This window comes from Oxyura jamaicensis, chromosome 13 (genome assembly GCF_011077185.1).
Source record: "Oxyura jamaicensis isolate SHBP4307 breed ruddy duck chromosome 13, BPBGC_Ojam_1.0, whole genome shotgun sequence".
NCBI lineage: Eukaryota > Metazoa > Chordata > Aves > Anseriformes > Anatidae > Oxyura > Oxyura jamaicensis.
In genome coordinates, this window is record NC_048905.1 from 13,791,892 (window position 1) to 13,805,946 (window position 14,055).

A 14,055-nucleotide genomic window follows, 5' to 3' on the forward strand; every position below is an offset into this window, starting at 1 on the left:
CCATGTGTATAATCTGTAGGGTTTCTGCTCTTCTTCCTTCCCATATATTACATAATTTCTGGCCACAGTGTCTGCTTTCAGAGTTAATTTTGTCAGCCTGGGGAGGTTCTGTGGAACAGTGACCATTTAGTGAATGGTAGCTTTCAAAGGCTGTTTCACACCTGAGAATCTTGAATCTGTTTTCACTAGAGAAGAATGTGATTTATTTAACTTTCAAGGCTTGCAAAACTTCCTGTCAGTAGTTTGCTGGTGCTTCCCCCTCTCATTTTTAAGTGGAAATGTTCTGAACGAGTGGGAAGCATGCATGAAACTGGGAAGGGAGGGCTTTTATTTTAACAGAGGCTGGCAAGGTTGGTTGCACATGTGCCATGTTGTGGTTCTGTTGCATTTCCAAAAAGGACTACAATTCTTCTTAAAAATGCCCTGTTGTATTAAGGACTGCAGTGGCAGTGAGCGTCCACCTGTGATCCTGAATGTTCCTGATGCTCCAGAACAACTTTGTGGGATCAGTGCTGGCCAGTAATTTCCAAAGGGATTAAAGTAATAATGTCAGAGTAACGGGGGGAAATACTCCCTAAAATCTGGCTTCACAAATTTGTATTTCAGTTCCCTGGTCCCAGGGAAAATGCAGGAATAAAAATATGAGGGGAGGAACAAAAAAATATAAAAACCCTACAAGAATAAAAATGCTGCAGATAACCTTCGATGCCCGAAATGTCTTAATACAGTCCTGAAAAATGATGCTGAGAAGTATTTGCTTATATCTGGCTGCCCACCCTCCTTCCAGTGGGGTGGGGGGAGGCCTTTCGAACCCAGATGAAGAGATGAAACCATTTCCTGTGTGACTGCTGTGATAGAGATTCATCTACGCTAATTTTCTTTGAGTAAGCAGAGAAAAGTCTGTTTTAGATAAGACTATTGGCCTATTTAAATCTTCTCTGTCAAATGTTTTAACCTGAGCTTTGTTAAGCTGAAAGCACTTAAAAATACCCTCTGTTTTGTTTCCAGCTAATACCTTAAACTGGATGTTTTCGTGGTAGGCCTCTTGCTGAAATTCCCTAGTCTGAGCAGGCCAACTCACTTCTTTAAAAGGAAATTTTATGGGATGCTTCATTTGAATCTCTTATGAACTGCAACAGTCTTCAGAACTATTACGTAGATAAATAGTTTGTGTCTTGAAAACTACCCGTTATCCCAACCATTTTTAGTAGCCAGAGGTGACATGACACTTGACAGGGTAAATGTGTATTTTAAGATGCTTTTGGGTCTGAATTTCTAAAAATTCCTTAATAATGTGACCAGCGTGTCAGACTGAAGTGCGTGTCTGCACTTGTGTAAACAGAAACATCTTTCATCGGCTTCAGCTGCTGCACTCTGAAGCCATCTTCCACGTTGCGTTTTGTACACTTTGTACACGGCTCCGTGTGGGTTTCAGTTGCTCCAGGGTACATTACAGCATCAAAAAGGACCCAAAAAAGTCATTGCATACAGTTGAAATGAGGTATATCTGGCATTTGCCATTTCTATTACTTTTCCTCTGCAGCATCGATACCTGTTTAGCTAACAACTGGAGTGTGTCGTGTTTGCAAAACCATTTCGTTTCCTCCTGAATTTGAATGCACTTCAGTGTAGACAAAATGTGCATATGTAAAAAGCCGATGTTGCTGCGGGGTTTTTACAGCATCAGCTCTTACTGTCGTCCTCTTTTACAGTAGCCTGCACGCGGCAGATAACTGCTCTGAACCCGGTGTTCCCAGCCTCCTTTGTTTAGTTATACTTTCCACTGCAGTGATGTTTATGACTGCATTAAAACAAACAAACAAAAAAAAGTTACCCTACCCAGAATGACTAATAAAGAGCTGTTTGGTAAATGCCTATAGCATATGAACCATATTCTAGTGTTTTTCAGCCTGTAGGCAGGTATTGATTCAAATGTAAATTCACTGTTCTAGCTGCACTAGAGTTAAAAATAGCTCGTGTTACTGAGCCTAATTCTTGGGCATATAGTGACAGCTTTCAGCTTGTGAGATTGAGCTTCTAAAGAAGACTTTCTTCCTTAAGAATGCAATTAGCTTTAGGCTTTATTAACCAGAGGGCAGTAGCTTCCTAATACATAGCAAGAACTAGCTTCAAGTTCTGCTAAATTACTTTTCTTTTGGTTGTTCTACCGAATTGCTGTTTGTCTGAACGTGTGTCCAATTTCAGTTGCAGATCGCCTGGGCTGTGACCCTCGAACACGTTTCCAAGTTCCACCAAACACCAAGCAGTGGATTGCTTTACTACAGCGAGGAAACTGTACATTTAGAGAGAAAATACTGCGAGCAGCTTCACATAATGCTACAGCTGTGGTCATTTACAACAATATATCCAGTGAAGAACCTGTCACAATGACTCATCAAGGTAAATAAAATGCAGTCTCTTTCAGTGTAATTCTTCTTTGCCTGAGTACTCTTTTGCCACATAAAACCATTGCTAAAGTGCTCTTGGCAGTACACAGATGATGCGATTTGAAACAGCCTGTTCTCTGATGATGTTTACATGTATGCAATATAGTGAAAGAAGCCAATAACTCTGAAAGAAGTTACTTAGCTCTAGTGTACACTTTATCCAATAAGGAACATTTTATTCTGTAGAGAGGATATGGGCGTTTTGGCTTGAGGAAATAGCTCACTCCTAAGGTCTTACAGGTGTTTCAAACCTGGCTGAGATGAAAAGCTAACATAATACAACAGCAGGTCTAGCATTCTCCAAAGCATATGCAACTGAAGAATTTTTGCAGTAGCATGTCTCCAACTGGCTGATTATGGTGGGGACTTTCAAATATTAAGTTAGATCAGAATCTGAGTTTGCTTGCTTTTTTATGACAGCTCACAGAGGTTTGTCTTTCTCTGATGCATCTTTGTTGATTCTTGTATGGTGCTCGATGATTCAGAGAGCAATTGCCCTGTGTTAAGCAGTCTACAATTAGACTATTGCTGGTCTAGAGCAATGCTTAAAGTTGAGGTTTCTACTGATTTCCCCATTATAGGGTTATCCATGTCCAAGTTTTCTGTTACTAGTGAATAACTATAGCTGGTGGGACTCTCCAACTTTCAAAAATAAAAATAAAATTCCGAGGTTAAAGATGATTTTTCGCAGTTCTGCTAACTACACTTTTAATTTTTCTAGAAGATGTTCTCACTTTGGAATTATTTAGCTTAATCAGAAAAGGCCTATTTCTGTATTTGATGGCTGTACTGCTGGTAGCTCTTTTTTTCTTATAGAGGTTTTCATTTCAGTTCTCTTTCTTTAAGCACCAGGGGTTGCTTAGAAACTGGAATTTCCTAGTTATTTCCCTGCATATTGTCACACAATTAGAATGGAATTCTTCTACTAAAGTGCTATGGTTGCTTCTCCCCTTCCTCTCTCTAGACGTCGCTTAATGGAAATGTCTTGTGGCTTCTTCTGATTTAGTGGAGTCTGACCTTCCCAATTCTGTACACCACAGAAATTTTCCAGGGAAATTTAGACCTGCATATAGCAATCCTAAGCCTGTTGAAGCTGTTTTTATCTTAGGTACCCTTCCTTAGATACTTCTGCAACTAATCTGCAGGCAAAAAGCTCTGTGCTCTAGCAAAATAATATAATAATATTTATTATCTGCTATAATACAAAGGAATGCCACTCCACGGACTGTTCTGTTCATGTTGGAGGCCTGTTTAGCAATCTGCCTTTTGCTGGGCTTCCCTTAAATAGATTCCTGTTTGCTGGGGTAAGAACCGCAAGTGTGTGTAATTGCAAGATGCAGACTGGTTCTTTGGTGTTCACTTCAGCACAGTGAAGTCTGGCATCCACCATGCCATTAACCCCATGATTGTAAGCACAGTTTCAATTCATGAACCTGTGCTGGAATGATGAGTCTATCCAAATAAATGTTGTGTAGAGTACTGACACGCAGTCATGGCCTTCTTGGATCTTCCATCTTCTGTTTTATCACCTTCTTCTGTTTTATTAGTCTTATCACTGATGTATGTATGCTTTTGAGGTGGTGAATGATGACATCATCTGCCAACCAGGTATGCTAGCATGCTACACCTCTTCTCTTTAGTGTTTTCTGTTCCTGAAGGTCAGGAGGAGTTGACCATGTGTATTTCGCTGCTCTTGAAGCTGCATGTGTTAAATTGATATAAAATGAAGGTCAGCCAACAAGCTTGTCTTATTTCCATACAATGACTAGTGCTGTTCTCCTGTTCTTTAAAACATGCATTTTTCACAGTGCCCTTCTGTAAGTCTTGGGCAGTCATGAACCTGGTCATCATATTTCCCTTGTATAAAAAGGCAGTAATATCTTTATATCTGCGCCGTAGTTTTTATGCTGTTACTTGCACGACCTTAGGACTATTTTGTCTGCCTGGTAAAGCAGAGAGGAAAACAGCAAGTGCTGATAATGCATACTCTGAACTGTGTGCTTTCCTGCCTTGACCTTTACATGAATTCAGTCACCAGTGTTGGCAATGTCTGTGCTAAAAGTAATTAAAACATTACATAGATCTATGCATGTTGCTCATCTTGAACCTGCAGGGAGGTGATTCCCTATTTAAAAAAAAAAAAAAAAAGGGCTCAGTATGCAGATCTCACACGTGGAATTAATATTTTTTCCAAGTAATTTTATGCTTGAGCACATATTTGAAAATTCTAATGTTGTGGAAATTTGTCCGTGCTCAACATACTGCTTAACAGAACATAAATTCCTTCTGGTGGCCGCCTAACAGCTGTCACTCCTGACTCAGTAGTTCATCTCTGTTCATGTTAAATGAACAGTTCTTACTGCTAGTATCAAAACTTGCTTCTTCTTGTGTGGTGCTCCACTAAGTCTCTGTCCCTTCAACTTCAAGTTCAATTTTAAAACAGGTATTGACCTAAAGGAATTGGTGAAACACTTTGTGTACGTTTCTGCTGATCTTATTTGCAACATTCTTTTCTCTCTGCATATCCTTGTGTGTATTTCTGTGCACGTGTAGAATAAACATATTTTACATATTCTTGCAGATGTCCTCTATCAACCTGAATGAAGGACATCTTTTCCCAGCATAGGTTATGTTAGACTATGATATCACTGGCAGGAAGGCAGTTTTATGGGTGGTTTTGCTTTCTACTTCTGTTAAAGCCGAGCAAATACTGTCTAATGTAAAAAGCCTGTGTGGTGGAGAAAATATTTAGTAGCTGTCTCCTTTATAATCAATTATGAGAATAGGAAGGAAGTGCAGGTAAAACAGCATTTTAGTTCCATTTTTTATGTGGTGGAGACGGTCCTATTAAGTATAGGATAGTCAGATTTTATATTGAACTCTGTTAAAGTCTAGATTTTTATTTGGATTTATAGGAAAGAATATGAGCAAAAGAAGCCTCTAAAATAAAAAGGTGGTATTCAGAAATTATGGAAGATACATAAAGAGAAAAATATAAATGAATAAAGAAGAAAGCATCAAAATAAAGTTGCTGGGTTCCAAAAAGCAGGGTTTATCAGTGCTGAAGAAATTTCTTGAAGTAGTTAAACAATTTCTAATACAAAACCTTGGTCAGAGAATGTACCTGACATTGCTAAATCTTTTCAAGCCTTTGGCACGAGTTGCAGACGTCAAGATAAATCTTTATTGCACTTCTGAAGAAGCAATGTGTTATTTTTCTTAGTGTTTTTTTTTTTTAGTGATGTGTATAGAAGGTGACTTTTTCCTCCTTTAGTGCTGCGGGAGACCTACCCAATACCGGTGGCTTCCAAGAACTGTTTTCTTTCAAGTGTAAGATTTCTCATTTCCCTGCGTTTGCTTTAAAACAAAACGTCAACGACAAACTGCTGGCACGGGAGGCAAGACACGTACTTGTTTCAAACTGACAAAACCGAATGCATTTTACGTGAATTATTTTAGGTCACTAGGTCAGAGACAGGAGGGGCAGGAAGTCACTGGGAGCTGTTGCCATCTGATGGCTCGTCCCTGGCCTTGCCCTAATTCGGGCTGGGTGGAGGGTGCTGCAGGGCTGTTAGCTGGGTTGCTGCTCTCCTGGGCTGTGCCACCCTTACTGCGTGCTGCAAGTCTGTGCTCCTGCTGCTGGCCTTTTTCTCCCAGACTGTCTCTTGGTGAAACTATAAGCTACGATGAGGGATGAAAACCATGGCAGGGTGCTTTGCAGATCATTTTGCTTGAGTGTGTTGAAGAATTTCAGCTCAATACCAAATCCAGTGAGAAACTTTCACTGGATTCCTGAGACCTGCTTTAATCCACAGCTCAGAATTGATTTTATTGTGTTACAGCTTTGTTTTTTACTATTAACTTACCCTGGAATACTAGTGAAAAGGAAGGAAAGGTGACTCATGGAAGTTGAAGCTTTTAAAAAGAGGAAAAACAATCTTCAGTAGTCTAACCATGGTTGGTGTATCTCTGATAGCTTTATGTTGTGAATTTGCTTATATTTGCTAATTGAAAATGTTGGGAACGACTGTCAACAGAGTTACAGTTAATCTGTTTCTCGCTGCATTTCTTGTAGGCATGTATATTCATCAGGAAAGTGTCAGGTGGTAGTAGATGGAGTTGTCTGACACTCAGCAGGACGTGGAGAGAAGTGTGCTTGGAGCACGGATTCTGAGCCTTAAGGAAATAACTGTCCCGTAGAGGCAAGCCAGGGAAAACCCTTCACAAAGCTTGACGTTTTGCAGAACTTCTTCTTCCCAATGTTCCTACGTGTTAGGTACCTCATCCACAGCTGAAATAACAGGAGTTAGGCTCGTTTTTCCTTAGCCAGCTGAAAGGATAATTAGTTCTGTGACTCTGAAAAGGCCCATGGGACTGTTAGTGACTGTAAGTAATTACATTTTTTTCTTAGCTAAAGACCATGCTCCCGCAGCAGAGTAATTCCCCAAATCCATGGATTCCGTGGAATCAAACTTACTCATAGATTTACGCAACGTGCTTCTAACGAAGTTGTAAAAACACTTTATAGTGTCGTCGCGTAAGCTTCTGTTACCATGTGTTTTGGGGGCTTTGCTGGATTTGTTTGGAAACACTATCCAGATTGATGGTCTGTACTGAAGTTGTCTGTAGATGGAAGAAAATACCAGACCATGGCAGACTGCTCTCATTAGGAATCCCCGTGCCACACACACTGGTGGGAATGGAAACTGCTATCCAGAAATGGCAAAACAGAAGCCACCTACCAGCACCTGCTGATGTTAAAAAATGCAGGAGTAGAGAGTTTTAGTTATCAAAATCCAAACGCATCTTAAGTTGAAAAATGACCGGTAATACGTTACATTACAGTAATAATTTTTAAAAAAATCAAAAATGTGACACTAATCAGTGTTTAGGTGTTAAATCCAAATCTAAGGTTACAGTTTCTGGACAATGTTCCTGAAGTGTATGTGAAGGAAACAGTTCAAATAAGCAGTAGCTTCTGCAGAATGTCTTCTGGGGGCATCTTGCAGGAGGATCTTAATGCTTTTAACAGCGCTCAGTGTCATCAGACTTTAAATAGAAGGTGAAAAGGTGCTATCTGAGGTTGATGGAGAGGAAATGATCTGTAGCAAAGTCAAAGTAATGCCTTTCTTCTATATCTTAATGCCGGATTGCTTCTTGGGGGGGACTCGGGGTGCGATGGGTGCAGCAGAGACACGTTCAGACTTAGCTTGTTGTTAAGCTGGAGGAAATGCAGCGGCGGAGCTCCACCATCTCACACGTGTCAGCATGGTTTGGACTTGTGAATGGGATAGGATGATTTAGCAATGACTACTTGTTTTGATTTTATGCAGATTTGTCCTTAGGAAACATCTCACCGAGTGTCAGAACAGAGCAACTGGGTTATGAAATAATGTGTCAGCTGAATTCTAAACATGGCCCAACGGTTTCCTCAACTGATCTTGCTGTTTAGCTCTCCTGCTTTGAGCTCTTAGACTTAGTAGATTTATAAAGTTGATGTGGAAGTATGACAACAGCATTGTACTGAAGCACAGTTCCTTGTTTAGCAAAGGAGGGTGAGCATTTGGAGAGCTTGTTCCTGCTTATAGGATGATTGTTATTTATCACCGATGGATTTAATTATTTAATGTGTTACAGGCTAGCACAACACAAATCTGATTAGGCATTAATCTTTGTTTTGAAGTTAATTCTGTCACACCCATCTTTGGAAGGCTCCTCCTGCTGTTCCTGGTTTTCTAATCACATGCCTTAATCGTGCGCTGTTCTCCTGCAAGGAGCAGAGCTCCGAACATCCACGTTTCTGGTGCACTATGCCAATGCACGGTGCATTTCAAAACCGTGATGTGCACATAGGCATATTGAGATGACATAGTTCAGTGTCCTGTCTCACCCTGGCAGAGTAAAATCCCCTGAAGCTCATTTTGCTGCAATCAAAGAAGAGCTTTGACTGTTCTGCGAGCACAACTTGACTGTATTTCAGTTGCAGTTCATACAAGCCTGACCCTCACTAAACTTGAACGTCTACTTTTTTTGTCTTCTTGTAGACAGTTGGAATTCAAGTTTTAGCCTCAAGCAATTGTTTTTCGGGTTGTTCTGCATAGGCCTGTGTAGCAAAGAGACTTGGAATTTCTGGAAACAACTACTCAGTGTTTTGGGGTAGCTGACTGTTCCACTGGTTGTGTTTAGCTGAGGTATCTCGTGAAAACCTAACTCTTAGGTAATGGCTGTAACTTCCAGGTAGCAGTATATACTGCTGCCATGTGCAATTTTCTCATGGTAGGGTTGTAATGTTTGTCCTCCTGCCCAACACTACAGAAAATAGACATCTACAGTAAATGTTAACATACAAAAATTCAACATCTTCAGCATTGAAAAGGGAGCAGGAAGACAAAAAGTTGTAAAACACTCTTCAGCTTTGTTTTAAAATTGATGCGTATTCTTGGCATTAAGCTCTTGCCTTGCTTAGACAAAGTAATTGGCAAATACTATGCTTTTTTCCCTGTTTTCAGAAGTATTTGACTTGGGACATCTCAAACAACGTATTTTACCCTTGAGATTGCACTTGTGTGTTGACAGCTTGGATGTGCTCTTTCTTACTTTGATTAGATAAAAACATGTGCAGCCAGACCTGTTTTAATTGCTGTGAAGATTTGCCAGGACTCCTCTTTTTACTGTATGCTTTTACAAAAGCCTGTTTTAGAATGTAAGACTTAATTCTTCGTAGTGAACTTCTATTTTGTATTTGACTAAAATCTTAAAATATCTGAAGAATTTGCGTGTTCCCCAATGCTGCTAAGTACTATGGAATTTATATTGGAAAAAGTTCCCTGAACTCACCTTTTCTGGCAGTGCAGGTGTTTCATTATCATAAGATTGTTTCCTAACATGGATAAACACCTGAGCTTAGAAGTATCATCCTTAAATAAGCAGAGAGGTCTCTTTGAACATCAGCATACCCCCTTGCGTCAACTTTATTCGTCATTCCTGTCTGTTTTTCGTTAATTTATTTTCTTCTGACTTATAGTTGGATTCCTTGTTTCTGCTTTTCCTTAATTTTGCATACTTTTTATTTCTAGCAGTGTGAAGTGTTCTTTATGGTTAGATGACCACCCTTTCTGTGTGCATTTTGGTGTTCTCAATGCAGCTCCCACCCTTCCCCTCTGCTCCCTCCAGTGCAGATGTCTTCTGGTGTTTTCACACAACTCCCAATCAGTCTCTCAAAACTTAATAAGTAACAACAGCTTTGTGCTCTTCTCTTTTCTTCTTTGATGTTTTGTGGGCTCCGAAATTCTATCACTGTTGGCCAGTAAGTTGTCAGAATTGCATTAATCTCCACAATTATCATCCTTCTTGCCTAAGTAAGTAGGGCTTCTGAAGCAACCTCCTCTGTTTGACAGTGTCCTCTCCCAACCTATTCTGCTGATGATAGAAAGGAACAAGCCTCCTTCAAACCTGTAAACTGCTTTTAAGAGGCTTTCTCCTGGGGAAAAAGGCAGTTATATTCTTCCTTTGTTTATAAGTCTCTTAATTTGTGCCTGTCTCTGCAAGATCACTTCACAGGAGAGGCTTGGAACTGTTTATTAACGTGTTCACTACTCAAAAGCTGAAACCTAGACTATGGTGATAGTGTTTTCCACGTGTGTCAGTAGGCTTCAACAGTACAGTAGGTCTTTATTAGAGCGCAAGTACGTCTTTACTTTGTAGGTATCGGTGAGTATGCCTTAAAAAGGTTATTAGAGTTCCAAAATTACTTGAGGGAAAGCATTTTCCATCAGACCTAACTGGTAGCTGCTGTCTGTGGTGGTCTTACTGTTCCTTAATGTTATTCTAAGAAATCTGGCATTGTAATGGAATCGATCCCTTTCCTGGGCACCTGGACATTTGTCTCATATGTGTTTAGAAATGTTTAACATAAAATTATGGAATTGTAACTGTGAAGATGGGCAGTTTTATTTCCCATTAGATTATTATTACGCTGCTTACATCATTGCAATTTGGTTTTTGGTGTCTGAATCATGCTCGGAATCCAGCCCGTAAACAGCTGTGTGCGCTGTTCCTTACCTTTATTAGGGAGGTGGAGATTTTGAGTGATTTTTAAAGGAAGTACCCTGAAATTTCCACCAGGGAAAAAAAAGATTCTAAAAATCTGTTTTAAGTTTATTTTTTTCAGAGTAAAGTAACGAAAATCTTGGGTTGTTAAATATTGTCCGCTTTTGAAAGAGAACAATATTCTTTCTCAATTGTGAGATGAGAGCAGTTTATCTGCTTCGTGCTGTGTCTACAACAAGCATCAGCAAGTGCAATCAAAGGCTAAGGAAAACTGCAAGGACTTCAGCTGAAAATATCAGCCATTAGCAAAGCGCTCACCTTTGTTACCAGCACCTGACTTAATTCCCAGTTCTCTGCAAACCTTGTTCTATTAAATCAAAGCAGTCCGGTGCCTCTTACAGGTGGTCCTGTACCTCCCATGCTTGCGGAGGGATTTCAGGCTTGGCCCTCCCATCTGCGAGGAGCTGATTGCGGCACTGCGGCACTGGCAGCAGCTCAGATGCCCAGGAGGAGTTGTCACCCTGCCTTCTTCCCCAGCATTGACCGGACAGCTGCTTGGGCTGTTCGTAAGCCCAGGAAAAAAAAAAAAAAAGAGAAAGAAAAAACAGCTGCTTAGCAGTTGAATTTTTGCCAGGCTGCCATTGTCTGTGTCCTCCAAAGGACAGTAGATGGATGGAAGGTGTCTGAAGTCTGCTCTTTGAACCATGCCTGTCTTTAGCTTGGTATCCTGGCCACAGCTGGCTGTATTTAGAGCTTCAGAGAAGTGTTTGGTAGTCAAAAATCAACACAAACTGGGGGGTGGAACAACTATTTGCTAGTGATGAGACCACATCTTTCCTTGAGGTGACTTTCTGTTGACCTTCCAAAGTAGCTCTTTTGGAATTGCCAGGAGGTACGGTTAGTGAGGGAGCCAAAGCAATTTCTTCAGGAGCACTACAGGAAACTTGTGGTTGTTGCTGCTGTTCCCATCTAGGTGTTGGTGTCTTCCCAGGTGTTTAATTCTCTTCTTCTGTCCCAATGTAATATTGCACAGTTTCAATGATGAATCACAACTTCCTTTTCATACAGAGTTGTGTAACTATCCTTATAAGCACGCACATCGTAAAATTGCAAGTTAGAAACAGCTATCTGGGCTTGGGTGATAAATGATTTTTAATATTTACAGGTGTCAATATTTATCTTCGGTCTGCTGTCTGTCCTAGCTTGTCATCTCTGGTTGAGTGCTCACTTCATTGGCATTAGGTAGCATTCCAGCTTCTTTTCTTTGAGCAGTGTTCTTGGCTCAGGAGAGCGTTGCTTTTCATAAAATTTATATATAAAGACCATATTCTAACTTTTACAACCACGGTTAGTGCTTCTGTATTCACCTGAGGATTTTTTTCTGCTTAGGTTTCAGAAATGCAGGATTTCAAGGTGCTTAAAATAAACGAGTCAGTGTCTCCTCCTGCCCCCAATTCTTCTCGAGCAGGGAGTTTTTGCTATAATTATTTAGGGTGATGCCCCTGACAGAAATATGGATGAACCAAGTCCCAGTTTCCACTGAGCTTCAGTATGTTAAACAGGCACGATTTATTTTGCTTTCCTGCAGTTCTCCTTGGCTCTCGCAGGGTCAGAAGCGGCAGTAGCACTTTGGCTGTTCCCAGTTGAGTCATTTGGAATGCAAATCGCTTCTCAGAGATGCCAGAGGTTCCCTTTGTGCTGGGCCTTATATAAAACGTGTGGCAGACTGTCAGCCTTGTCACGTTCCCTGGGCAGCAGGGAATAGGTGGAGGCTTCGTCTTTTAATTCAGACAGAACTGGACTAGCATCAGATCTGAGTCAGCTTTGCCTTGCAGATAGCTTTATAAATCATGTCAGAATGCTGCATCGAGTGTTTCTGACAGATACTTTGATACTGACATAACTCAGTAGTCCAAATAAATACCTCCTGGGGAAGTACAGCAGAACACGTGCTCTAGGGAAAACACTCCCTCTGCCCTTCCTTCGCTATCAGAGCTATATGTGAGGAACAGAAGTGAAGCCTGGGGAGAATATCAATCAGGATTAAGTTCTCTGTTCTTGGTTGATCTTGCATCAGCTGGGCTGTAGGCTGGCTTTAAGGGTTGCAGGAGCACGTACTGCATCCACATACAGGATCTTTAAGTTGCAGGAAAGGTGCCTTTTGTCCTGTCCTAAGTGCTGCAGGCCTGGGCAAGGACACTTCCCAGCTGGGCAAGTAAGAATCCAAGCAGATTTCTTTTCAAACAAAGCAGGCAGTGAGGTTTTATTCTGTTTTCTGAGGTTTGCAGTTCATTAATTAATAATCTTGAACCGAGTTTGGGTTCATGCAGACTCTGTTTTGAACAGAAGAGGCTGTGGAGAGCTGGTCTGCAGAGGGCTTTGTGTGGATTTTGGTGTCCTGGTGACTTTGTTTGTATAGATCCTGTTGGTGCGGGGTTGCCACTTCAAAGCTTTTAAGCTTTGCGAATGGAAAAGAGTAATGAAGTAACATTTAAATGATTTACAGAACTCTCAAGTCCCTGCTTTGGAAAATTAGCTGTTAGAGACTGTCACCTGTCTTCTTGTACCCTCAGTTTCAAAGATGTTATTTTGGCTCTTCTCCTTCATTTTCTGGGTACAGTAACTTCTTAAGAAGACAATTTTGATTAAAGGGCTTAAAAGAAAAAAGAAATTTATTGCATTAAAAGAGGATTTCATGTTCTTTGTTCACTGTCACACAAATTTTGCTGCAACTCCGACCTACTCTAAAGCCAGAATCTGGGTGCTGCAGTCTCTTGCGTTGTACAGTTCCTCTCCTAGGGAATGTGAACTGGAGCAAACAGATGGAGAGAACAGATGAGCAGGCTTTGCACACATTTTTAAAATAGGTCTTGAAAAAAGGGTTTCAGTATAGATCTGGATGAATAACAATGGCACTCGAGTCTTTTTGTCTTTTTTTCTTTGTTGCTTTGGTTTTAATATACATTTTGCCATCTTAGAGGAATTCTGATCTAAGCTCAGAGTTAAAGATCCCCTTTCACTGGGGATGGGGAAATTCTGCATTTAAAGCATAGGTGCTCTCTTTGCTCTGCAGATTTCATTCTTTTTTGTCTGGTCTTGTAGTTTGATTCTTGTGGTCTTTGTGCCAAGGATTTTCCCTTTGGGATGTGAGGTAGACTAGGGACAAGACACTACAAAAACCAAATGGGGGTAGGCATTCAAAGTGGAGTTGATAAAGCTGATCGCTACCTTATCGAGCATGTCTCTGTACGGATGATAAAAATCATTACCCAAACTTATGGTCAGTTTTTTCATTTCTGCTCCACTTTCCAGCCAGGTTTATTTGCTTTGCTTTCACTTCTGTCAGAAGTGGTGCGGGTAGAAGTTTGGCTTTGTTGCATCCTTGGTGGAATTGTGACTTGCACGTCCTTGACAATCTTTTTGGCATGTGCAGTCTTCATAACCACATCGGGGAACTTGCCTAACTCTCCAGAGCAGCTTGTACTCAGCTCTGTATGTACCAATACCACTCCTCTTCTAAATGTGTGTTTTTTTTTTTCTGTGAGTTGCCTATTCAGGT

At 40.7% G+C, this 14,055-nt stretch overlaps 1 protein-coding gene across 3 annotated transcripts in view; it reads left to right on the top strand.

Moving 5' to 3' along the window:
• RNF130 (ring finger protein 130) overlaps positions 1 to 14,055 on the top strand; it is a 53,260-nt gene that overhangs the window by 7,850 nt on the left and 31,355 nt on the right. For all 3 annotated transcript variants that reach the window (XM_035338559.1, XM_035338561.1, XM_035338558.1), the window contains exon 2: positions 2,206 to 2,400. In XM_035338559.1, coding sequence (XP_035194450.1) covers positions 2,206 to 2,400 — 195 coding nt within the window. The remainder of the gene's footprint in view (positions 1 to 2,205; positions 2,401 to 14,055) is intronic.